The sequence below is a fragment of the Lolium rigidum genome, chromosome 5 (genome assembly GCF_022539505.1).
Source record: "Lolium rigidum isolate FL_2022 chromosome 5, APGP_CSIRO_Lrig_0.1, whole genome shotgun sequence".
NCBI lineage: Eukaryota > Viridiplantae > Streptophyta > Magnoliopsida > Poales > Poaceae > Lolium > Lolium rigidum.
The window spans coordinates 190,457,914-190,484,672 of record NC_061512.1 but is presented as its reverse complement, the minus strand read 5'-3'; the positions used below and the strand labels follow the sequence as shown (position 1 = coordinate 190,484,672).

At 44.7% G+C, this 26,759-nt stretch overlaps 1 protein-coding gene across 1 annotated transcript; it reads right to left on the bottom strand.

Annotated features, from left to right (window-relative positions):
• Positions 1-18,615: 18,615 nt before the first annotated feature.
• On the bottom strand, positions 18,616-19,673 carry LOC124652951 (probable CCR4-associated factor 1 homolog 7). The gene has a single exon (XM_047192001.1). The coding sequence runs from the start codon at positions 19,599-19,601 to the stop codon at positions 18,762-18,764; it is 840 nt and encodes a 279-aa protein (XP_047047957.1). The 5' UTR covers positions 19,602-19,673; the 3' UTR covers positions 18,616-18,761.
• Positions 19,674-26,759: the final 7,086 nt, after the last annotated feature.

Genomic DNA, 26,759 nt, shown 5'->3' with positions numbered 1-26,759 from the left:
CTTGCAGAGGCCAACAAGCGTGCCGACGCACTTGCTCACAAACTAGAGCACAGTGAGGCGGCTCGCGAGAAAGCCGAGCTTGTCGCTAGCGAAGCTAAAGCTGAGGCTGATGATGCCAAAGCAAAGGCTGCTAGTGTCGAGGAACTGCAGAAAAGGCTCAAAGATGCTGAATCTGCCTTAGACGAGCGTAAAGCTGCACAAGCTGCACGTGAACAAGGGATCATCAAGCGTTTGAAGTCGCAAAGTCGACGTACGCTGAGTAATATCATCAATCCCTTCTATTTTATTGTACTTCCTGTTTCTTGGTTTTCGACTAATGTTTTGTCTCGTGGCAGCCCAAACGAACCAAGATTTTGATCTGGAGAATCCCGTCAATGACCCTCTCCTTGACGCACTTTCTCTTCTGGAGTTTCATGGGCGTGAAATTCGTGAAGGCGTGGCCAATGCCAGTGCAGGTTTGTCGGCGTTGTTTCCCTACTTCTTCCCGAAGAAAGAGGAACCTTCGACTTTCCTTGCCCTTGCCAAGCTTTTCAATTCATCGGAAGACCTTGGATTGAAGATGCGTCAGAGAATATGAAGGTTGTTGTCGAGAATACTCGTTGCCCTGGTTGCTCGACAGCCAACGTACGCTTGATTGGATGAAGGTTGGCGACACCGATCGGATAGAGCGATCGAGATGGAGGTCGGCCGATCAAGGCAGCCAAGCCCAACACGAAGAAGATCTTGGCGTATCTCGGGATCAAGCCATCTTCGACTCCTAGCTCCTCGAGGCCGGAGGTCTAGTTGCATGCCTCCTTGTTTCTTTTTCTCGTTTCTTTTGCTCTTGTCGCCATTTTAGCCTTGGCGACAATTACCCTCTTAGTCCCCACGGAAAACTTTCTTTTGTAATGTCTGTGTAAATTTTCTAGCAAGGAATGAAATTTCTCTTCGTGCTTTTCATTGATCCTCGGGCCTTTCTTTTCCGGTTAATATTTGATAATTACTCGACCCCTCCTTGTTCTCGCCGCTGCTTCACTCGCATCTTCCTTCTCGAAGAAAGTACTCGTCGACCATAATCTCCTCGAGAGTTCATCAAGCGGACATTTGTCGGAAGATTTGCAAGAACTTCGACAACAACTTCAATCTATGAAGAAACAAACTTTGGCCATGATGGAGCAATCTCGGAAAGCCTCTGAAGGAGAAAAACTTGCTCTTCATCAAGCCAAAGAAGCTATGGTTGCTAGGGATGCTGCTGTACTGGAAGCAAAGGGAGCCGCAACCCGAGAAAATAGTATGCTTGAGCTAATGCTGGAAGCTAGCACAGATATGCTAGGTACGTTTTTGCTTTCTTTTGAGGCCTCCTCTTTATTTTGCTGTGCCTTTCTTCCAATTTCTTGCCCTGTCGCTTTTAACGAGCTCGGTTCTTGATTCTGCTGCCGAAGATCGGAGAGTGAATGAGAGGACAAATCTTCTTGTTAATCTCTCCCTTAATCATGGGTGTTTGTTCGGGCCACTCTCGAACGAACCCAACAAATTGTTAGGTTCCAAGATCGTGCTTGCCAAGTGCGCGATTTTCTCAGCTTTTGCACGGCGACATTAACCCTTGTCTATAGGAATCTATTTCCGCGAAACGAGGTTCCAAAAACTCTTCCCGAATTATTGGAGGTATTCGAGAGATGCTCCTCGCATCCATAACTTTGTGCGGGCTCAACTCACCGCTGGAGCGAGATTTGCCATGATTATGATAAACATCTCGTTATCCAAAGTTGGACCTCGACGAAGATTGTTGCTGGTTGCCCGGCCAAGAAAACGCGTCGGAAAAATGATATTGACTCAATCGATGCGATGGTAGCTCCCGTGGCCGAATCGATGATAGATGAACTTCTTCGGATGGACTCGGAGTTTTTACCAAGGGTTCTTATGCTGAACATAAGACAACCAGGGGCTTGTCCGTAGATACTATCTTGGGATTTAACTGACTTGTATTATATTGGAAACCTTGTATCTCACTCTTTTTTGTTTTCCCTCCTCTTTTTTTATATTTCCGAAGGAATTTATTGTATATTGCTGAGGTCCTCTATGTTGTTGAAGCCCCCGAGCCTAATTGGGCGAAGGTTGCACTATTTTTCCCTCCTTGAAATCTATTTTTTCTGTTGTAATAAGACATCCTTGTTTGTCCCTTGGATGGATTGCCAATCTTCGAGTATCTTTGATGTCGAAGTTCTATATTTACATAGCGAGGTTTTTAGACCAAGGCACTTACGATTTTTGATGTGTACACTATATTTATGATTGCTGGCTTCCGATTTTGTTATATTTGGCGAGGTATTAATGTACCAAGGCGAAATATTTCAGTGAATCTATATTGTATGTATTTTGAGACTTGGGCGTTGAGCCCCCGAGCGTGTCGAAAAATAAGAAGTATATCTCCACTATCTTTATTATATTGCAGCACCACGAGCCCGCCTCATTAAAAACCTTTCCCGGCCCCACTCGGTGCCCCGAAAAAGGAAAAGAGTGCGTCCGAAAACTCGTGGGCGTTTCAAGTACATTGAAGTTTTTATAAGGACTATATTTTAGCTCTAGGCGTAGAACCGCCCGAGTTGCGCCACGTTCCGTGGGTTTTGCTCCTCCACCCTCGTCTTCTTGTCCTTTATCCTGTATGCTCCTCCTCCAATTACTTCGTGACGATATAGGGACCAAGCCATGGTGACTCGAGTTTTTCATGACTTTTTTGCGTGAGCCGAAGAACTAAGTCCCCCACTTGAAAAGATCTTGGCCGCAAACGTCGACTCGTGGTAATTCTTCAAGTCCCGTTGATATTTGGTGACCCTTGATAATACTTCGTCCCGAGCTTCGTCGAGTGCGTCTACATCGTCTTCCAATGCTGTCCTTGAAGCTTCTTCATCATATGTCTGTGACTCTAGGGGAGTCGTGCTCTATTTCTATTGGAAGTATCGCCTCCGCGCCATGGACCCGAAAAAACGGTGTTTCTTGTGTCGTCGTATTTGGTGTTGTTCGGATGCTCCACAACACACTTGGTAGTTCTTCGGGCCAGGTATGTCGAGCTTTTTCTAGTGGTCCCAACAGACGTTTCTTCATGCCATTGCAGATAATGCCATTGGCTTTCTCGACCTGCCCGTTGGTTTGAGGATGTGCAACTGACGCGAAGTGCAGCTTGATACCCACTTCTTTGCAGTAATCTTTGAATTCGTTGGACGTAAAGTTACTGCCATTGTCCGTGACGATGCTATGAGGCACTCCAAATCTGAAGACGAGGCCTTTTATGAATTTTACTGCGGACGCTCCATCTGGCGAATTTATCGGCTTCGCTTCTATCCACTTTGTAAATTTGTCGACGACTACTAGCATGTATTCCTTTCCTCCTGGCCATGATTTGTGTAACTTGCCCACCATATCGAGTCCCCATTGTGCAAAGGGCCACGACAAAGGTATTGGTGCTAGTTCTGCTGCTGGAGAGTGAGGTTTTGCGGCGAACCTTTGACACGCATCGCAAGTCCTTACTATTTCTTTGGCGTCCTCGATTCGTCGTCAACCGGTAGAAGCCTGCCCGAAAAACCTTGGCCGCGATGGCTCGACTACTCGCGTGGTGGCCGCATATTCCTTCGTGCACATCCTTCAAAATTACTCTTCCTTCTTCGGGTGTTACACACCTTTGCAGAACACCTGAAATACTTCGCTTGTATAGTTCTCCTTTGACCACCGTGAAGGCTTTAGATCGTCGAATTACTCGCCTTGCTTCAACTGGATCGTCGGGTATTTCTTTCCTGAGGATGTATGATACATATGCTTGCATCCAAGGAACCTGTACCATCATCACAAGCTCTTGTTCATCTTCATCCTCCGTGGTTTCGACGAGGGGTGTCGAACTTTTTTCTTTTCTCTGCACCTTTTTTGACTTTGTAGATCTCTCCGATATTTCTTCCCAAAACACTCCTGGCGGAACTGGGAGACACTGCGACCCGATGTTTGCGAGGACGTCGGCTTCATCGTTGCTCAATCTACTGATGTGGTTTACCTCGCATCCATCGAATAACTTCTCGAGTTCATTGTACACCTCCTTGTATGCTACCATGCTATCATTGACTGCATCACATTGGTTCATAACTTGCTGGGCCACCAATTGTGAGTCGCCAAAGATTTTTAGTCGAGTTGCGCCGCATGCTTTTGCCATCTTCATCCCGTGTATGAGGGCTTCATATTCCGCTTCATTGTTAGATGCGTTAGGGAACGTCATCCGAAGGATATACTTTAATTTGTCGCCTTCAGGTGATATAAGTATGACTCCTGCTCCAGCTCCTTCTACTCTTTTGGACCCGTCAAAATTCATGGTCCAGGTTCTCGACGAGTCCGGGGGTCCCGTGTTCGCGAGCTCCATCCATTCTGCGATGAAGTCCGGCAAAACTTGCGACTTGATTGCTTTTCTTTTTTCATACGTGATGTCCCAAGGGGAAAGTTCTATTCCCCAAAGGGAGACACGACCCGTAGCTTCCGGATTGTTCGAGTATATTTGACAAAGGAGCCTCATTGACCACTATGATCGGGTGTGCCGAAAAATAGTGGCGCAATTTTCGTGCTGTTGTGAACACTCCGTATGCTAGCTTCTGGTACTGAGGGTACCTTTGTTTTGACGGCGATAAAACTTCGCTGACGAAGTAGACTGGCCTCTGTACTCCGTGGAGTTTTCCTTCTTCTTCTCTTTCGACAACCAGTGCCGTGCTCACCACTTGGGGCGTGGCTGCGATATATAACAGGAGAGGTTCCTTTTCCTTCGGTGCCACCAAGATTGGTGGTGTCGAGATTTTGCGCTTCAAATCTTCGAAAGCTCTGTCGGCTTCTTCGTTCCACTAGAATTTGTCTCCTTGTTTTATCAAAGCGTAAAATGGTAACGCTTTTTCTCCTAGCCTGGCGACGAATCTGCTCAAAGCTGCGACTCGCCCGATTAAGCTGTTGTATCTCTTTCAACTTTGTTGGCTTTCTCATTGTTACAATAGCTTGTATTTTATCGGGATTTGCTTCAATCCCTCTTGCTGAGACTAGAAACCCCAAGAGTTCTCCTGCTGGGACGCCAAAGGAACACTTCGTCGGGTTCAACTTCAGGCAGAACTTGTTGAGGTTGTCGAACGTTTCCTTGAGGTCCTCTATCAGCGGTTATCCTTCTTTTGATGTGATGACAACGTCGTCGATGTATACTTGCACGTTTTTCCCAATCTGTGTCGCCAAGCACTTTTGCATCATCCTCTGATATGTTGCTCCCGCGTTTTTTAGACCAAAGGGCATTGTTACGTAACAAAACACGCCATAAGGTGTAATGAACGCGGTCTTTACTTCATCTTCTTCTTTTAACCTGATCTGGTTGTAACCAGAATACGCGTCCAGGAAGGAAAGACGTTCGCATCCCGCCGTGGAGTCGATAATTTGATCGATCCTCGGGAGGGAAAGTGATCCTTTGGACAATGTTTGTTGAGACACGTGAAGTCGACGCACATGCGAAGGACCTTAGTGTTTTTCTTTGGCACCATCACGGGATTTGCTACCCATGTGGCTTCGTGGAATATCTCTTTGATGAAACCAGCTTCTTGTAGTCGATTTATTTTCGACAACGATAGCTTTGCGGTTTGGTTCCGAAAAACGCCGCAAAGGTTGTTTGATTGGTCTCGTTGTTGGATCCAAATTTAGGTGGTGCTCGGCAAGTTCCCCGGGTACTCCTGGCATGTCGGCTGGACACCATGCGAAGATTTTCCGGTTCTCACGGAGGAACTCGACGAGCGCGCTTTCCTATGCGATATCCATGTTGTTTGCAATGGATGTCGTCTTTTTTGGGTCCGTCGGGTGAATCCGCACTTCCTTAGAATTTTTCTCTGTGTTGAAAGTTGATTCTTTATTTGGCCTTCCAACGTACGGCGGTACGTCGTAATCGGTCATGCTCTTCGACGCCAAATATTCAGCTTGCATCCCGAAAGTTTCGATAACCGATGGAAATCCTTGTCGCATTTATCGGCTAAGGCGAAACTCCCTTTGACCGTGATTGGTCCCTTGGGTCCGGGCAATCTCCACAACAGGTATGTATAGTGTGGTACTGCCATAAATCTAGCATATGCTGGTCGTCCCAACAAAGCGTGGTACTCGCGATGGAAAATCCACGACTTCAAACTCCAGTTTCTCGATTCTATAATTTTCTCGGGTTCCGAACTGAACGTCGAGGTTGATCTTTCCCAATGGGTAACTTGGTTTCTCCGGTGTGATGCCGTGGAACCTTGTGTCCGTTGGCTTCAAGTTTGCTAAGGATATGTTCATCTTCCGCAATGTATCTGCATACATAAGGTTTAAGCTGCTGCCACCATCTATGAATACCCGAGAAACATCAAAGCCCGCAATAGCTGCTGGCGAATAAGTGCTCGACCGCCCCGGTCGAGGAACTTGCTGCGGGTGGTCCGCTATGGTGAAGCCGATGTCTTGCCACCGACCAATTGAGGTACTCAACTCGTTGGTGGAGGCATTTTCTCCGCCATGAACACTCGTCTCGAGATTACTTTTTGAGTTCTATTGGACGGCCTTCCCTTCTGAATCATCGACACCGCTCCGTTTGAGTTAGGGTCAACATAAGGTGGTGGTGGAGGTGCTGCCGCTATTCTGAGCTGATGCCGATTGTCGTCTGTAATCGCGGGAGGTGGCGGTAGATGAACTTCGCTCCTAGGCTCCCGAGGGTTTCTCTCCGTGCTGCTCGAGCGTGAGCATTTTCTCGCATATCCGAACATTGCCCGAAAATTTCGACGGTCTTTCTGCAGGTGCCCCGACTGTCTTTTCCCGTTCTTGTCGAGGAAGAAGTGCATCCGGCACGGTCCGTTCAGCATTTCTTCGGGGGACACGAAAGGTCTTGGAAACCTCGGCCCACTATTTTGTCTGTTGCGGGAGTCGTCCCTATTATCGCTTCGCTGCTCATTGCTTCTCTGATAATCATCTCTGTTGTTTCCTCCTGTGTTTGCCCGAGATCCTGCCGAAATTTGCCCTGGGCATCATAGTTTGGATACTGCCGAGGAAATCGTCGCCTCGATTGATAATTTCGACCACGGTCCTCCTCTGGCGACCTGTGTCGTTTATTGTGAACAGCGTCTTCTCCGTCTGCCCATCTATTTGCTATCTCCATCAGCGCGGATACTTGTTTTTGGATTGGTCCTTCCCAAGTCCTCGACAAAATCTCCACGCCTAATTCCTGCGACAAACGCATCTATTGCTCTCTCGTCCGATATATTTTCTCGCCGAGTTTTTTATGATGTTCCACCTTTGGATGTATTTTCTCATTGACTCATCCGGTTTTTGTCGACACGCCCTCGGCTCTTCTAACGACGCGAGTTTTTTGCACGTGGACCCGAAGTTCTTGACGAATATGTCCTCGAAACTTTCCCGAGCTGTCGATGGATCCTCGGCGGAAGTTTTTTGATCCAAGATCGTGCGGCTCCACTTAAGTGCACCTGAATACTTTGCATGGCTGTTGCTCTAGTTCCTCCAGTTAGCTTCACCGTCTCGAGGTAATCAATTAGCCAGTCCTATGGATCTTGCAGGCCATCGAACTTTTTGAAGTGATCGGGCAACTTAAATCCCGACGGAACTCGAGTTTTTCGTACTCTCCTTGTGAAGCACGGCAAGCCGCACATATCCTCGTCGTTAAGCTCCGGGGATTGCCGATGATCCCTTCTGCTTTGTCTCGCCCTATCGACCCTTGCTTGTGCTCCTGCGTCTCTTGCTCCGCTTGGTCCTTCAGGAACTGCCGCTGTTGCTGCTGCAGGTCGTGGACTATTTTGCCTTGTCGCTCCTTCGGGAGGCGTTGCTACGAACGCTGTCCCCATAGCTCCAACCCTCGCTAACGCCATGTTGTATAATGTTTCCCTTGGATCTCCCGGGGGTGGCCTGGATGCGAGGATGTAAGCTTGTGTCGCCATATACCCAGCTTCTGGTGTCTTAGGGATAATATTTCCTCTTGTATCTATCGACATAAAGGACATGTCGAGGTTTTGAACCAAGTGCTCTCTTTCGCTTCGGGTATGTGTTGTAACCTTGATCTTCCTCTCGTTCCGAGCCTCCCCGTGGCTATCACCCGAAACTCTAGATTGTCCACTTAGATCCGCCCTTCTCCTGCCGGATGCGTAAGCTGCCTCCTTTCTCCTGTTCAACTCAGCTCGTCCGTTTTTCTATTTCTCGGGCGGTTCGTGCGAGCCTATATTGATAAGCTTGCAGTTCTCGAGCTGTAGCTGTTGTCGTCATTGGCTCCGACCCATCTAGGGCTTTTGCCGCTCTATCCCGAGCTGCCTGTGGAAGTTGAACTCTGACTCGTGGTGTGGGCCCGACATATTTAGTACCCATACCTCTCCTTAGATCTGAGGGATCGACAAAAGGATTACCCAAATCGTCGAAAGCCTCTCGATGTTTCCTCTTGATTGTCGATAGCATAAATCCGATGATATTTTGTACTCCGATCTATGTTGGGTTTGGTGACATCATTGTTGAGATTGATGAAGACCTTGCCCACCGTGAGGGATTTGTCGATGAAGTCGTAATCGTCGACATCGCTTGAGCCATCGCTTATATATGAGTCCGTGAGATGACTCAAACGATGTGTTGTCGAAGATCTTGGCGAGTTTCTCTCTTGCTCTAATGCCGACGTAACGTGTTGCCGAAGTTTCTTCTTCGACTCGCTTGACGATGCATAGCTTGAAAAATCAGAATCGACCGCCGACGATCCCGACGAAATCGGAATTTCGACACGATACGATCCTTCCTTCTCGACGCGAAAGTGAAACCTTCCGAACGTCATCTCCAAGGGCTCCGCCGTATACGCATATGCATCCAAACGGGAGGGTGGGTGAGGAACAAAATCAACAAGACCGAGCAGCGATCCGTTTACCTCGATCCATAGTGTTGCTCCCGGTTGACGATGTCGAAGATCTTGAACGTGCCATCGAGATCGGATCCTTACGCCTCTAATTCCCACGAGACGGCGCCAATTGACAAGGGATTAACTTGTCAATGCCTATGGATTGTAGGCTAGGGTTTAGTTAGAAGTAGAGGGCAAGTAGATCTCGAAGGTTTCAGCCGAAAAGTACTCGACGATTATGAAAACTAGGGTTTGCAGACAATGATTCGATGATCTCCTCGTCCCTCGACTCCCCCTTTATATAAGAGGTGGAGCCGAGAGTTTCGTTTTGTACAAGTTACGTAGTCCGGGACGGTTTCTAACTCATCCCGCCGTATTTACAAACAACACTTCCTATTACAATTCTACTTTCTTTAATATATCTTGGGCTCTCGAACCTTCTTATTCTTCGGGTAGTGGGCCTTCGTTAAACCCCGGGTACTATCTTTGGCAGGCCCATTTGGGATGCCTATGTCAGTAAGTTTTTTATCTTGCATACGAACCACATTGGTCGAATTGTCAGTGACTTACCACAACCAGCCACATGCTACCGTTTGTGAAGCCGGGCACAAGGCCTATCACGATAGCGTGTGGAAAGACCATCATGTCATCGCAAAGCTGACCTCGTAGCTTCCGATGTGGAACAGTAAGATCGACGATGACGCTGCTACACCTACACGGCGTGCCTCCACGAGCATGTTGCTGCTTGTAGGGGGAACAATGTCGTGGATTACAACCATTATCCAACCACTGCTAGTACCACTCTTGTAAGATATTGGCTACTTCGATTATTTGGCTACCCGACTTTCTCAATTCCCTCATCTTCATGAACTAGATGATCAAGATAAAAAAAAATCAAAAGGTTGACCAACACAATATACAATCAAGGTATGAATCGACACACATGAGAACCTACAATATACTAGCGAGGTGCGGATCTATCCCTCTACGTTCGCCGAAACGAGAAACTTATAACACGAGAGTTGTGTGAAATGGTGATGTGAACCTACTCGTTAAAGAAAATTTCACGATGTTGACCATTCATGATGAATTTGGCAAAATTCACTAAAAAAAGCTCTCAGTATGGATATGAAATTGAAGATTTATAGCTAACAAAACTCAAAATTGATTGTTCGAACATATCGTATCATCAACATGTTTCTTTCTTATATGCATCATATTTTATTTTCTAGTATAATTGTGTTGATAAAAAGGGAGTAGCTGAAGAAAATTAGGGAGGATGAGCGGAAGCAACCCCACACACCTGACACGATCGGATCAGGTATTCAGGTGCATTTGCTAGCAGCGAACTCCAAAACACCAGTCTACTGGCCAGCGTGAAGGTGCCATTCGTCAAGTCCAATAGCAGGAGAAAATACGGGAACTCGATTCGAAACTCGGCCAGATCGAATATGCATGCGCTTGCTTCGCGAGTTTACTGTGATCTGCCGTGACGTCCTTGCTGCCGAGACTTCCATGGGACAAAACAAAGCGCTGAATCGCTGGCCTGAACTGGACGTTGGCTAGGGGAACAGACCGTGCGGCGTGTGTTGTCAGTGTTTAACAGCTCAAGGAATGAGATCTCACGGGGGCCTTCGTACGTCCTTGCCTGTTGGGAGGGTTCAAAGGATCGTGCCGACGAAACACGACGGCCATGACCTCGCCTAAATTTTTCAATTTCAGGAGAGCTTGCACAGCCAGCGACGCGATAAGAATCCCTAAAAAATTGAACAAACAAATGTAAACAAACTGTGAAATTTCATTTAAATTTAGAATTATTTACAAAAGTTTTAATAAAATTTGAAATAAATTAAACTAAAATATACCTAATCTACTGGTTGTCGGTTGGGGTACACGAGATCTAGACGAGCACTTGCTTCCAAATCCTCCGGTAGCGTTGCACGTTGAAGGAGGCTAAGATTGCCGCCTGCTCAGCGACGCCCTCGAACAGCTACTCGCCGCCTCACTCCGCCTGCTATCCCGTGCCCTCGACGCATCCGCTATGGTTATTAACCAATAAAATCCAGCTCTGAAAGCTTTGGCTGCAATTGCTCGACTGCTTGCGTGGTGGCCACAAATCCCTTCACGTATGTCCTTCAATATGACTCGTCCTTCCTCGGGTGTGACACATCTCTATAACACACCCGATATACTTCGTTTGTACAGCTCTCCCTTGACCACTGTAAACACCTTAGACCGCTGAATAACTCTTCGTGTTTTTACTGGATCTTCGGGTATTTCTTTCCTTATGATATATGCTAAGTATACCTGCATCCAAGGAACTTGAATCATCATAACCTCCTCTGGTTCCTCTTCACCATCCGACATATGTGTTTCTAAGACTGATCGAGCCCCCGAGTCTTTCTTAGGTTTGTCATTTTTCTTCGGCTGCTTTGGTGCTGCTACTTTCCTTGACTTGGTTGACCATTCACTAATTTCCTCCCATAATTTCAGCCTCTCACCTGAGAAGCGCACGGTCCCATCATACACCGTGACTCGTTGTGTTGAGCGCGTTGGTTTGCGACGAAGCACGATCTCCGGGAGTACTCATTTTTCATTAGTCATCCGCCGGAGTTGTGGTTTGACTCTGATGACGAGGTCGCCGCCACCTTAGGTATCCACCGGCGGGGAAACCCTAGTATTTAGTTTTCTGGTGTTTATCTAGTAGTATTATTTTACTAGTTTTCACGCAACCGTTTTGTATAATTATTTAGATTTCGAAAATGCTTTTAAAAAAAGAAAAATCGTAATGCCTAGGCGAAATGCGTCGGCATGTTGGGTGCACCCCGCGTACATGGTCAGATCAGGTGGCTTCTTCGGCGAGGAGTGACCCAGTGCTGCGTAAGAGCAGTGGAGCGCTACAGGATGATCACGCACGCGTCAAGGCTCCTGATCTTCCGACCAATCGCTGGCTCTGCTTGCCCAGAAGGTCCGCCGAGAAGCGGATTTCAAGGAGCAAGCCAGCGACCATAGTCAGCCCATCGACGCCACCGCTCGCCACCTTCGTTGCTCTGGTCCACGCGAGACGACGACCAGGCGACGGTGGCCGCGCGCCCGGTCGGGGCGCGGATCGGCTCCTTCCGCCGGCGCTTAACTGTCATCGTCAAACTCAAACCTGCTTAATTACCCGCGAAGTCTGCGTGAAGTTTCTTCGTATGGTTACAAATCAAACGATCTGTACAGAAAAAAGATATAAAAAAATCCATAATTCTGCGAACAGTTGCGAGGTTAAGAGGGCATCAAACAGCCGAAATACACATTGGAACATGGGTTCAAGGGAACCTGATAAAGGGACAGCCCAAGAATCAACATTTTTTGTATCTCCACAAAAAATTGAACAAATTTTTTCATTGTAGAGGATACACGTATGCATGTGCGTGCCATTTTTCATATACCTAAATTCAAAAGTACGTAGCTTAGGCAAAAATCACAAATTTCAAATGAACGGTCTAAAGGAAACTCGTTCCTCCCGAAATTTTTATAACTTAGTGATGGGATAACTATGTAACTTAGTGCCGGACAAAGTTTAATCGGGTTCAGGAGTACCCATGAACAAAAAATCGCTTTCAACAGACAGTAGTACAGTTGCCACTATTCACATAGTAGCATTTTTTTTTCTCTTTATGTATTTTAGATTTGGATCTGAAAATTCTAGACGATGTAAACACACATCTCGTGAACAGCTACAAATTTATTTTAAAAAATTTTAACGCTTACTAATTTAAACTTTGTGAAGTGGTATCACAGTATCATGTGAGGAATGGTATCACTAGATATATTCTCGGGAGCGGGAGCAGAAGAGACGCACCCACCTGTGTTAACCTGCACACCGGCGATTCAGACTTCGCAGAGGCGGAGTAGGATTGCAGGAACAAAACGCTCCATGCTGCATGATCAACTAGGCCAAGTATAGAGCTATATTAGGTACTCCTATCTTAATTGGTTATGAACAATTTATTTTTCCGTACCAAGAGAGAAACGAAACCTTAGTGTTTGGTTACCCACAATTTGTGTTTTTAGAAAATAATATACTCAGCGTTTGGTTACATACACATGGAAGTGTCTTAGTTCACTAACAACAACGAGGTCGGCGAGCGCGGTGACAACAAACGGTAGCACCGGCGGCAACAAACAACAAATCCCCGAGTTCTTTGCTAGTCGAGGAGAGGCGAATAGTAACCCCTGCCTTTTGCCGCACCGACGGGCCTGAATAAGGAATCACATCATACTTTAAAGAACACCATTGTCAATTGACAGCTGAGAGGCACCGGCCGCAAAGCATGCGTGGAAGGGTAAACAGTACACCTAGATCCGTCTTCATCCAAGAAGTCTGGGCTGCGTGAAACAGTGATGAACAGCAGACGAACCTACATCAGCTACAAGCAAACACGGATGCCTAACATGCCTCACAGATACTGTAGGGTGAACTGGGAAATTTCATATACACCACGTGACCATAATACAGATATCCATCTCAAATATGCTGCCAACATGTTTTCACTTGTACACAAACACAATCCAAAACCTCCTAAAAGAAATGAACGCTGCTAACGACAGGTGTCACACAGAAGCAGAACATGCATACCGATGTTGTAGATTTAGCGGTAACTCTCATCAACACGTCAAGCTACAAAACACAAGTCTGATTTCAGGGAATAAAAATAGAAAAGCCCACCTATAAATCATTCAGACGAAGATGCCGGAGTGGCGAAAATGAAACCAAGGATGACAACTGACATCCTCGAGAAGAGTTTGATCTGGGTGAGTAACATCAGTATGTTCATTCTGCTGAACCACACCACCAGAGCTGGCAAACATATATTGTTCATCCCAATTCACCTCTGGTACATTCTGAAGCTACATTTGTTTAAGAAAGGCGAAGAAACAACAAGAATGCACATTGAAAGCAGGCCTACATTACTACAAAATAAATACAGGAAATGTTTAGTTGCACAGTCCACATTCACCAAAGAAATACTAGGCACACTAAGGCTGTCCATCATCAGGATAACCACCGCATTACAAAATAATCAATGAGCATGACAAGAGAATATTCAGTTGCCTGGCAGCAAAAACATGGCTGATTTCTCTCATAAATGACCCACAGCAAAGCGGGGTTGCCCTCAGGCCTAAGCCTCTAATCAAACCATTGAGCTACAAGAACGGTAATACCATCAAAATTACAAAGAGCTATGTATTGGGCTGTTGGGACATGCTCGATGAAGCATGAACTACGTGTGCTTTAGCGAGGGCTATACGATTCAGATAACCATATCACCATAGAATGAACACGTAGCAGCAACAAGCAAGACGTACTAGAAAGAACTGGATATCTCCATGATAAGAAAGATTCAATGTGAGGAACTATTGAGGCAAATAATCTACAGTAAGCAAAGGCACTACAACGGCCAACGGGAGCAAGCGAAGCAAAGGGTACATGCTAAAATTAGCGATCGTCAGAATTATGAAGCACAAATCCTAAGAAAATTCACATAGAAATTACAAAGGATCAGTTCTCTAACCTATATTTCAGTGGTTATGCACCGAGTCAAAAGGGGATATAAACATAGTCCATGTAAACCTATTTCTATCCCAGTACCATTTAGTTGAATTCAATATTGTTGGATCTGCAATTGGGTTGGATGAACATTCTGTGAACAGATATACAGATTCAGAACTAGCGCATCACAGAAACACAATTGACATCTAAAAAGCACCAGTTATTGAAGAAGTCAGGCATGCGTACAAGCAAAAATAGCAGGTTTTGTCTCATCTTCAGGACAGAAGACCACACTATACATCAAACAGTCCTAAAGGTGCAGAAGAAGTTCTCCGACAAGGCATGTAAACCAATATGTCAACCATGCGTCAAATAATGCAATGATCCTGCCTGCCTTTTGCCGCACTGAAGCACCGGCCGTGCATACATGGAAGAAAAAATGATGAAGCTACAGACGAAACTTCTTAAATCAAAATGATAAGCTACACAGCGAACAGTACTCCTAGGTTCCGTCTTCATCGAAGAAGGCTGGGCTGAGCTAAAAGTGATGAAACTACAAACAAAGCTTCTCAAATCAAAATGACAAGCTACACAGTAAACAGTACCCCTAGGTTCCGTCTTCATCGAAGAAGGCTGGGCTGCCTGAAAAGTGATGAAACTACAGGCAGAGCTTCTCAAATCAAAATGACAAGCTACACGGTAAATCACTCGCTACACAAGCAACACAGAGATAAACTAAGAGGTCTCACATATAATTTAGGATGCACTGGGATATTCAATACGGAACAAGCGATCAGAGATATCCATCTGAAATATTTGCTGCGAATCATGTTTTCAAGCCAAAACCTTGAAAACGAAATGCTGACAACGGCTGGTATCATCCAGAAGCAGAATATATATACTGATGTTATAGTTGGACCAGTAACCATCTACTACATGCAAAATGAAGCAACAAAACACAGATCTGCCTGCACAAAATAAAATGGCATCAGAAGAACTTGACCATTCACATTGTAGATATGAGTTTGATCTGGATGAGTAACATCTATATTCATGCTGCTGAATCACACCAGAGTTGGAAAGAAATATTTCTGATTCCAACCCACCTCTGGTAGATTTTGAAGCTATTTGTTCAAGAAAAGCAGAAGCAAAACAATATGAGTTCATTGCAAACAGTCCTACACTGCAAAATTTGAATAGAGGAAACACACACTCCACACTCACCAACGTGAAATACAAGGCACACTAAAGCTATCAATTATCAGGATGGACACCACATTACAAAATAAGAAACACATCAAGAGAAGAATCAGTTGCCTGACGACAAATAATGACTGATTTCTCATTAGTTATGCACGGTAAAATAGGGTTGCCCTCGGGCCTAAGCCTCTCATCAAACCATTGAGCTACACAAACAGCAATACCATCAAAATTACGAAGAGCTATGTACTGCACATGCTTAATGAAGATGATTAATGAAGCATTAACTCTCTGTAATTTAGGAAGGCCCATAAGATTCAGACAACCATATTACCGTAGAATGAATACGTAGCAGCAACGAACAAGATGTACTAGAAAGAACTGAGAAGCTCCATAATAATATTCAAAGTGAGGAGCTATTCAGGCAAACAATCTACAGTAAACAAAGGCACTACAGCAAGAAGCAAGCGAAGCAAAGGGAACATGATAAAATTAGTAATCGTCAGAATTATGAAGCATAAATCCTAATAAAATTCACATAAAAATTACCAAGAAAGGAACTGTTCTCTGACCTATTTGAGTGGTTATACACGGAGCCGAAAGAACATATAGTTCCCATATCACTTGCCAGTTGATATGCACCCAACATGGTCCATGTAAACGTATTCTATCCCTTTACCATTTAGCTCAATTCAATATTGTTCGATCTGCAGCTTGTTGACGAGGAACTCATAGAATGGGGGATTGGATGAAATATCTATCACCAGACAGAGAATCCGAACTATAGCATCTCAGAAATACAATTGACATCTGACATGCACCAGCTACTGAAGAAGCCAGGCATGCGTAGAAGCAGAAACAGCAGGTTCATCAAACAGTCGTAAAGGAGCAGAAACAATTCTCCGATAAGACATGGAACCCAAAATGTTAACCATGTGTCAAATGATGCAATGATCCATTTCCACAGTAAACCAAGAAGATAAACTAACATATCTCAACTCACACACTAATGCAAGAGGAGAGAATCGCACCTTTGGTTAAAAAAAGTCATACAGGATGCACTGACCAAATGAGACCAGAACAAATGATTATACAGATATCCACATGAAACACTTGCTTTGAAGATGTTTTTGCTCATATAAACAGGAAGCAAAACCTCCTAAAAGAAACGCTGAAACCAAAAGCTATACAGAGATAGACCACGTAAAGTGATACAGTAGATGTGGCGGTAACTCTTATACTAATACTGGAGTGCAGATACTGGTAATTCTCTCTGGCATGCAAAATCAAACTATAATCTCTTCAAAAAGGAAAGCAAGACCTAAGCTACAACTCTGAGAAAGATTACCAAATGCCTGGTAAAGTTCAATTTGGATAACTAACATCAACAATCTTTCTGCTGAGCTACACTAGAGTAAGGCAAATTGCTGGATTCTAATTCAGCTCTTGTTAATTTCAAATCTATCTCTTTAAAAGAAGCAAAGAAATAGCAAGAGTTCGCATAGAAAACACAGAGACCAGCATTGTAAAATCTAAACTGAGCAGATGTTCAGGTGCACACTCTACATTCACATGTACCAACATAAAGCACCTGGCGCACTAAAGCTATTGACATCACAGGATAACCAGTGCATTTCAAAATGAGAAACACATCAAGAGAACATTCACTTGCCAGACAGCAAAAAATCACTGATTTATCATGAATGATGCACAGTAAAGCAGGCTTGTCCTAGGAACTAAACCTCTCACCAAACCTTTGATTACGCAAGACAGCAATGCCAACAAAGTTACAAACAGCTATATACTTGCAAATACAAGATGCAGTAGAATATATTTTAGAAGGCAGAATACCATAGCAGCAATATACGAGATGCTCCCATTTTAAGATTAAAAGTGAGGCGCTATTGGCACACAATCTGCAGTAAGCAAGGCCATTACAAGAAGACCGCGAGAAGCAAAGGGAACATAAAAAAAATCGGGGATCATCAGATCGTAAAGCACAAATGCAAAGACAAATCACTTTGGTGGTTAACTTATGCAGAGACAAAAGCTCATCTCACTTGGCCAATTGCACAACATGGTCCATATGTAACATCTGTGATATAAATGATCGGTTTTTAAACCTACTTGTGTTCCTCAATCCTTCACCATCTAGTTCAGTTCAGCATTATTTGATCTGTACTTTATTGACCGGGGTATTAGGGAACTCATAAGATGGCGTAGAAGAGCAATGCAAATCAGTGTATGATATGGGAACTACAAAATTACATGTAAATGTAACTATAAGCTTCAACAGGAAGTGGGTACAAAATCACTGATCAAATAGATAAAAAAATGCATACCAGTTAAGAACTGAATAGCCAACACACAAACCTAAATGTCCATACTTCCAGATAATGATTATTACAGGACAATACAGCATTTATGACCATAACTAAAGGGCTCACTCTGTAAGCTACATAAATGCTATGATCAAAAGAGACAGAGGAACAAAAGAAGATGATGGGCTGATGGGCGTAACCAGAAAGGGTGGCGCTCAAAATCGTCTTGTCCCTGGTACAATGAGGCTGGCATGTCCTGGCAAATTTTCCTTTTGGTTTTTTCCGTTTGACTTCCCTAATACATGATGCCCCTCTTCACATAATGAAGTCATTGCTACTTTTGAAACTAAACAGAATTCAGCATGACATTAATTTGAGATATCAAATATAATAGATAACCTGGACAAACTAGAGTTATAATCGTGTTGTCCTTGACTACGACAGTTAGCCATGCGTCTGCCAGAGTAGATGATTCCCCAAAAGGAATGCACAAAACGAGTAGTATTTGTTATACTGTTTTATAAGCTTCTAAGAAATGAGAAAAGAAGGGATACATGTTTAATAACTCTACAGATGGTGTGAAGGGTTAGCATAGGATTTCATGTTGAATCAACCTCACCAAGCAAAACCAAAACGCTGTGATGTAATGTAAATGAGCCAATTGAGGAATACTACCACAGGTATAAGGGTAAAAAGTGGTGGTACCTTTTAGGCAGGCGCCAAGTAAAAGGATAGTCAGAAGAAAATCACACACATTTGAGCAGGCAGACAGACAGATTTCTCTTGTGATAAATAAAAAGTTCATGATTTATTTTTGACTATCCATTACTCAGTGAACAGAGGTGGCTTCCCCACCCTCCGTGCCTAGACCATACAACACACCGGCGTATCTCTCGGTCAACCCACCAAAGTAGGAGTCCTTGAGCTTGTTAAACGAGAGCGCGGTGAGCAGCGAGTCGGATCCGGCCTGGTGGCAGATCCCGACCCGCTCGACGTCGAGCAGCTCGGCGAGCTTGTTGAGGCCGCCGTGGAGGCTGTTGCAGAAGCGCATGAGGTGCTTGATGTCGTAGACGACGGGGAAGTAGATCCGGATGAGGTCGAAGAAGCCCGCGCTGGTGTCGGGCAGGGAGGACCCCGTGAGCAGCTTGAGCAGGTACCCGAAGTCGTAGCCGCTGTGGAAGGTGACCCAGTGGATCTCCGGGTTGAGGACCACGCCGGAGGACATGAGCAGCTCGGCGAAGCGGCGCGCGCACGCGCCGTCGGCGGCGTGGCGCGCGAAGTCGATCCCGCTGCGCCGGAGCAGGTCGATGGAGTCGGCGGCCGCCACGTCCGTGCGCGGGTCGAAGCCCCGGAAGTTGAACTGCCAGACGCAGGGGCGGTGGTTGGGGGCGGGGGTGGGGAGGGCGCCGTGGGCGTCGGAGAAGGTGAGGCCCAGCTGGATGAGCTTGAGCATGTCGACGTTGGCCTTGAGCGTGGCGTAGTTGAAGTCGGCGGGGGACTTGAAGGTGCCGAGCGGGCGGCACACCACGCCCGGGAACTCCGTGTCCATGGCCACGTACGGGTAGTCGTCCACGATGTCCCTGATCACGGCGAACTCGGCTTCGAGGTTGTCCGCCCACACCTCGCGGATCTCGACACCGTCGGGCTTCTCGACGGCCGGCGTCGCCATCGGCTGCCGCGCATCCAAAGATTCGAGCTTTGCGGACGCTTGTGCTTCCTGGAAGCTGTGGGGCGTGGGATGGAGCGGTGGGGACCACGGGTCACCGGCGCGGGTGGGCGCCGCCGTGGGGCGCGGCGGGAGGAGGAGATCTAGGGGGCAGGCGGAGGAGGTGAGCTTGGGATTGGGGATTCGGGGGGAAGAAGATGAGATGAGGGAGGGAGGGACGAATGGGGAAAGTGGGTGACGTGCGCCGCCCGGGTAGGGTTGGTGCCACGTGGCGGGACCCACCGATGGCGGGACCCGCGGCATGATTGCCGGCCGAGAGCGTGCAGAGGGATCTGCCTTCCTGGGTGGCTGCCCGGTGGGCCCAGTTTTTGTGTGGAGGTGAGGGTGGCACGTCAGGCATAGGCATAGGCTGTGGATTGGAACGAGCAACCAAGGAAACCAGGGAAAGGGTAGATGAGCAATTTGGCTTTGTTTTGCTTCCTCCAAAAAAAATAGAAGAAGAGAAGGAGAGGTTGGTGGATTTTCTTTGACTTGGGTTTGGTCATTGTAAATCTCCCTTTCTCACGTTATTTCTTTCCCTTTCTCTGCTCTTTGATTTGTTTATGCTAGGTAGATCTGTTATAAAATATAAATATTTTATTTTTCTCAATAATAAATGTATCTACAACTAAAATAAAATGTGTCTAGATACATCTGTATCTGACGAAATCAAGACACTTTTAACAAATTACCTCATACATTAATAAAGGAAAAATATTTAAAGCATATATACATGTCCACCATGATTCATGCCATGGTTCCTTTTTATTACATCCTCCAAAAAACGATAAGAGATGGAGACGTTGGTGCATTTTCTTTGACTTTGGTTTGGTCATTGTAAATCTCTGTTTCTCACGCTATTTCTTTACTTTATCTATCTTTGTTTTGTTATACTAGTAGGTAGATCTATATAAAATATGAATATTTTATTTTTTTAGAAATTGATATATCTACAACTAAAATGTGTCTAGATACATCTAAACGAAATCAAGATAGTTCTAACGAATTACCTAATACATTAATAAAGGAAAAAGTAATTACATGCATATATACATGTCCACCATGACTCATGCCATGGTTCCTTTTTGTTACATCCTCAGACTCTTGCTAACAAGATTTTAATATGCTCTATAAGTTCATATTTCACCCGAGATCCTTATTTTAGGACGGAGCGAGTACAAAATTGTATGTCTCCTACAATTGGTCATGGAGTTCCGTGGGATTTGGTGGATGTGTTTTGAAGGTTTTGAGCTTGTACAACATAGGAATAGAGAGTTTTGTTTTGTTTCCACCAAAAAAACAAGAAGAAAAGGAGAGGTTGGTGGATTTTCTTTGACTTGGGTTTGGTCATTGTAATTTTGAAGTTTTTCGGCTTGTTTGATTCAAAGGAGCAACATAGGAATAGGGAATTTCACTAGTTATCCGCTAAATATAAAGAAATGGAACAGATGATACACATACTCCCTCATATGCATAATAAATGTCGAGACTTTAATTCTAAATTGGACTAAAGCTCTTACAGTTGTAATGGATCAGAGGGAGTAGTAAATTATTCTCTTGTGATCTGCTTGAGAAAATATGTACGCATTTTTCAATCTATTGGACCGCCTTTAGAAATTTGTTTGCAGAAGAGTGAGACCGAGATCAAATAAAAGCTAAACAATAGCTGCTTGCTGGATTGTATGGTTCATGTTTATTGAACACAATCCGTTTAGTTTATAGAATCCTAAGGAACTATTTTGACGCACACGGCACATAACACATACTCAGTTCCTTTTTTCACAAACTATGTTGAGTGCTACCTACTTTACCATTAGTTATTTACCATTTTCAGTTGCTTGCAGTGCGTATTCTATTTTGGTTCGTATGCTTACTTATGGTATGTTTTTTTCATAGAGAAAGTGTGTATGTTGTTAGGTCAGTATTTATGTGTGTTTTGCTTACTTAGATATGTCTTATGGGGAGGAAGGTTTATAAGCTACAGAAGTTCTAGATATGTGGACAAACTAATGTTAGTAACGATAACCTGTTCCTTTCGACATGCATGTTTCATTATCATCGTGAACAGGCGTAACCATGCAGGACATGTAACAAACTTTGTTGCTTTTGACACAACTTTTGTTGCACTCTGGCATTTTTTTGTATGGATTAGCAAATGCAATTCATAATCATTAACTACTTTAGTCAATATTAGTGGATATTTGTTTCAAACATATATCATGCCAATACCAATCATCATGGTGACTTTTCGGCAGCGCAACAAAGGGCGCTCATTGTTCTAGTGTTAGTGACCCCACATGTATTTTCTACAATGAGATTGAATCAACTCTTGATTTGCTTTGTGATTGTTGGTTGCCCGACATGTGTATGGGACGATGTTGCTCAAATTGTGAAGTGGAGCGTGGATCATGATTATGTGATGAGATGATTTGGACATTGATGACCAACCCGACCAAGACTTAGATTCTACTATGAAAAGATCCTCAAGCACGATGAGTATTCTCCGGCTAATGACGAGTGTTTGTTGTGTTGTTTTGTATGGTGATCACCGGCAATCTTCCTCTTCGATCGTCACCTAACAATGAGTATTCATTGTGTAGCTTTGTGATTTTAAGTGTGTCCGACACACTATTCGAATGAATTATACAGATGTATCTAGACGTATTTCAGCGTTCAGATACATTGTCTAAATAAAATTGAGTCACTTATTTTCCAATGGAGATTGTATAATGCTTTTTTTTTACCTCGCGACGTTTCAAATGGCATTTTGTGGAAAGAATAAGGACGGCCATGCATTTTACTCTTCACCCTGCCTTGTGTGCCAAGTGCCAACCGCATCTGGAGAGAGCATCGGGTGAGGGGAATGGGCAGGCAAGGTCGGCGGCCGGCACAGGTGAGGAGGGAAGTGGCCGGGGAACGCTGCTGCGCCTGGGATTGGCCACCATGTGGGTGCCGCGCCCGGTGGAAAGAGGGGCAGGGATTGACTGAGCAGACAGGAGAGGGTCGCGACTGGTGGGGGAGAAGGAGAGGAGAGAGACATGAGCTGCACCCGGTAGTGGAGAAGAAGGGGATGATAGGGAATGGGGCGTCGCAGTGGAGAAGAAAGGAGGTGGGGTGGAGCCGTGGAGTTACTGAATTTTTGCTGCATTGCTAACTGAACTTGGCTGCTGCTGCTAATTGAATACTATCTGCTGCTAACCGCTATTGCTGAAAATGAGAAGTGAGAGATACGAATGATGCTGATGCTGACTTCTGGTAGTACTGCTGCAGAGCGGAAGAAAAGAGAGATGCGCTGCTCCTGCTGCTGCTTGTTATCGGCTGGCACTACTTGCGATTGCTGAGAGATCATTCTGAGGAGGTAGTGCGAGAGGTAAGATGTGCTTGCTCACTGCTAGCTCTAGTGCCATATATGAATTCTTTACATCACCAAATATTTAGCGAAATGAAGCATCTTGCACCGCCTGAAGTGTCGTATGGGCTAAAGGATAATAATTAGTTTCGGTTTGATACTGATTCTGCTGCTATGAGGTTGTATAGAAATCGCCATTGCTAGAAATTACCACCGCTAGTGTTGTTGAGGACGACGGCTATGTTCTTCTACAGAAATTGCTACGGCTAGAATTTGGCATTGTTGGTAGTTGAAATGGTGGTTATATGATATTATTAAAATATAGGGGAGGGAATATAGACAATCTGCTGAACAACTAGAATATTTTGAGAGTGAAAATATTTTTATACCATTGTCTATATGGAAATATAGACAAGCTGCTAGAGATGCTCTAAGGACTGGTACGCCTAGCCGCCTATGATTTTTCATTTCTGCTTAGTGTTCAATACTTCAAATGACTATGGAATTTTATTTTTCGTTTGAATTGATACAGTATTGATTCAATCTACTCAAGCTCTGAGCGGGCTAAAAATGCCAGAAACTTTGAACTAGGTAATCTCTTGGTAGTGGTACACTGTCATGTACCAAACTATCTTGAGACTTTAAGCAATGTAAATGGATGAAGTCAACGGATGTAGCAAGGGTAAAATAGCCAAAGATGCCTAGCCATGTTGTTTTTAAACTTGTTTAGTTCAGCCTCATATTATATTTGCTTATGTCAGTTATCAACCATGAACCAATTGATCAAAGTCAGGACATTGATGTATCTACTATACAGATTGATTTACCTACTTGGAATATAGCAGGTTACAGTTTTAAAGGACATCAACAGCAAAGGACTCTGGTTATCCTACATAATTTCAATCAGAAGAATTAGACTTACGAGTATTTCTAAATAAATAGTGATATCTGCACATTTGGTTCTTTCAACTAGTACCCGTTAGTCGTTATGCTTTGTTCAAAATATGGTACCCTAGTTCTTTTATGGGGAAACTTCACAATTTCGTTCATCATCATTAATTATTTAACCTCTTCTGAATGAGAAGGGTACGTGTCCATGTTACCACTCAAATTTAGTAATGAACTTGTTTCGGAGAGTTGACTTGTGAAAACCCATTGAGACAGAGACATCTCATCCAATGAATTCTCAAATTGTCCATCAGAAGGTACCACCAAGTCAGAAGAAACACGCATACCCTGTTTAACCTGTTGAGATAGAGACATCTCATCCGATGAAGTCTCAAACTGTGCATAAGAAGGCACCGCCAAGTTAGAAGAAACAAGCATATATATACCTCCAACACGGCGCACCAAAATGCCATGGATCTTCAATACCAGCAAGAAGCAATGAATTGACCGAGTTGATTTTCCCTTCTGGTCGTAGCATCCTGCCGGCTGCTCTAGCATACCCAGAGGTCCTTGCGACCACTTAAGGTACGACAACATCATCCATCCGTTATTGTAAACCTGTTTTACGCTTCAACGCTCGTATCTTGACCTCTGCTCCATTTACATTTCATAGAGCTTCTCGAGATGTTGAAGGGGAGGAGGTCAAAGAGAAGGAGGTGCCCTGCGTACAGACTAACCAATGACCTTGTCGTCGAGATCCTCTCTCGCCTCCCTGCCAGATCGGTCTGTCGCTTCAAGTGCGTGTCCAGGACATGGCGGGACCTCATCTCACACTCCGTAAACCGTAAGAAGCTTGCCCAGACCCTGGCTGGCTTCTTCACTATGCATGACAACGATACCGATACCATGCCATGGTCAGTTCTCCATTTCACTAATGTCTCTGGCAGAGCCCCCCCGTTGATCTCACCCTCGTTTGACTTCCTGCCAGTCCACACACGCGTCTTTCCCTTGAACAGCTGCAACGGCCTTATCCTCTGTGCATGTGATCCTATCGGGGATATGACAGAATTCCATGACTTCGTGTGCAATCCTACAACAAAAGAGTGGGTTGCATTGCCGGATTCCAAACTTGGCCACATGAGGCGGATTAGATTTATGGGTTTCAATCCCGCCGTGTCACCCCACTTCTATGTATTTGAATTCTTTGTGGACTATGAGCGTTTCCCTCCATTGCTCAACCGAGTGGAGGTGTACTCCTCTGAAACCGGAGAACGAGTTCACAGGGAGGACGATGATGTTCTCCCTTTTGATCGTGGATTGTCAAGTGTCTTTTTTAATGGTTGTCTGCATTATGTCACCATTGATCGTTCTATAGCCGTGCGGGATACTCAGGGGAAAGCATGCAGGAGCATACACCGCTCGATAATGAGGAATATGGTTTCATTCAAGCAGTCCCAAGGTCGTTTGCACTATGCCAATTTTGAGTCAGATGATGAAGATGTAATGACTCGACTAGTGGTCTATGTTCTTGAGGACTATGAAAACCAACAATGGGCATTGAAGCATACAACTGAAGCATCTTATGTACTTGGACGGACATGTTCTAAACATGCACGGAGGTTTGAATGGGTTGCAATCCATCCGGACTGTAACATGATCTTCTACGTTCTTGGGTGTTATAATATATTGATGTCCTATGATATGGACCGTCAGGAAGTCCAAGCAATCTGCAGTCTTGGAAAAGACACTCAGAAGGTATATTTGCCGTATGTGCCATTGTTTTCAGAGTCTCAAGCTTTGCACTTATAACACGAATATGAGACCGGTGCCTTTATAACAACTGGATCTTGACTAGGGGTCAATTTCTTCTCCATGTAGCAGAGGGCTTGGCATGTCTTGCCTCTGTTTTATTATTCAAGCAATGTTGTTTTATTCTGGATGCAATTTAGCTAATTGCTCCTTGTTTTGTTATTCAAATTTTCAATATAGTTTGTACCGTCAGTACGTGTTGTAAGAATAGTTCTGGATCTTCCGCAAAAAAAAAAAAAAAAAAAAAAAACGGTTCTGGACGATGGTAGATCAATATGTTGGGTTTCCATAGCATCTAAGCAAACTTTCTAGGATATAGTTCAAATAAAGGTGATGCCAACATTTCGCATCCAGCTTAATTTAAACTAGGAAGTTTGCGGCGCGGCGCACGCCGCGCCCGTGTTGTTTATGGTGCAGCATTCTTTTTTTAAAACGGCGGTTTTTTAGGTTTAAGAGTGCGGGATTCCTTTTCAAAAACAGCTGAAGAAACATCTAAAACTCGACCACACCTTTAGTATCCAGATCGTTTGTTACATAGAAATAATACAATATTTGGATTGCTAAAGTACCGCAAAAGTGCTGGTGAAATAGGCGGTGGATGGTGGAGTGATTTTGTTTCTAGATCGTTGGTTAAAATATTATAGAAACAAAACAATATCTAGGTTGCTGAGGTACCCACTACAAGAAAAGTTGCCATGGCCGACGAAGTTGAAGTCGCGCCGTGGTTGCTGGTGTATCATGGCTGACGATTTTGGTCCCTCCGTGGTGCATGTCAAAACTTTTTTCTTTCTCGTTTTTGAGGCCACCTAGCCCGACGAAAGCGGCCAAAACGTCGCGTATGGTGGCCCGGGACGTGGTGCATCGCGAATTCTCGGGTTCGCCGGCCGAGTCAACGCAAATCCGCACCGCCGAGGGATGTAGGGCCCGGATGGCAGCCTCTCGGCATTGTTTTTTTCTCGATCGCGCCATCTCGTTCAACGTTCTCCGATCGAGCCGTTTACGATGCGGGATCATGGGTCCCGCATGTCATCCTCTATGAACCAAAATTCTTTCTATTCTTGGATTTTTTGACCCCC

What these genes read in the sequence shown, in the direction of transcription:
- LOC124652951 (XM_047192001.1), bottom strand. Translation starts at nt 19,601, where the DNA reads ATGGCGACGCCGGCCGTCGAGAAGCCCGACGGTGTCGAGATCCGCGAG.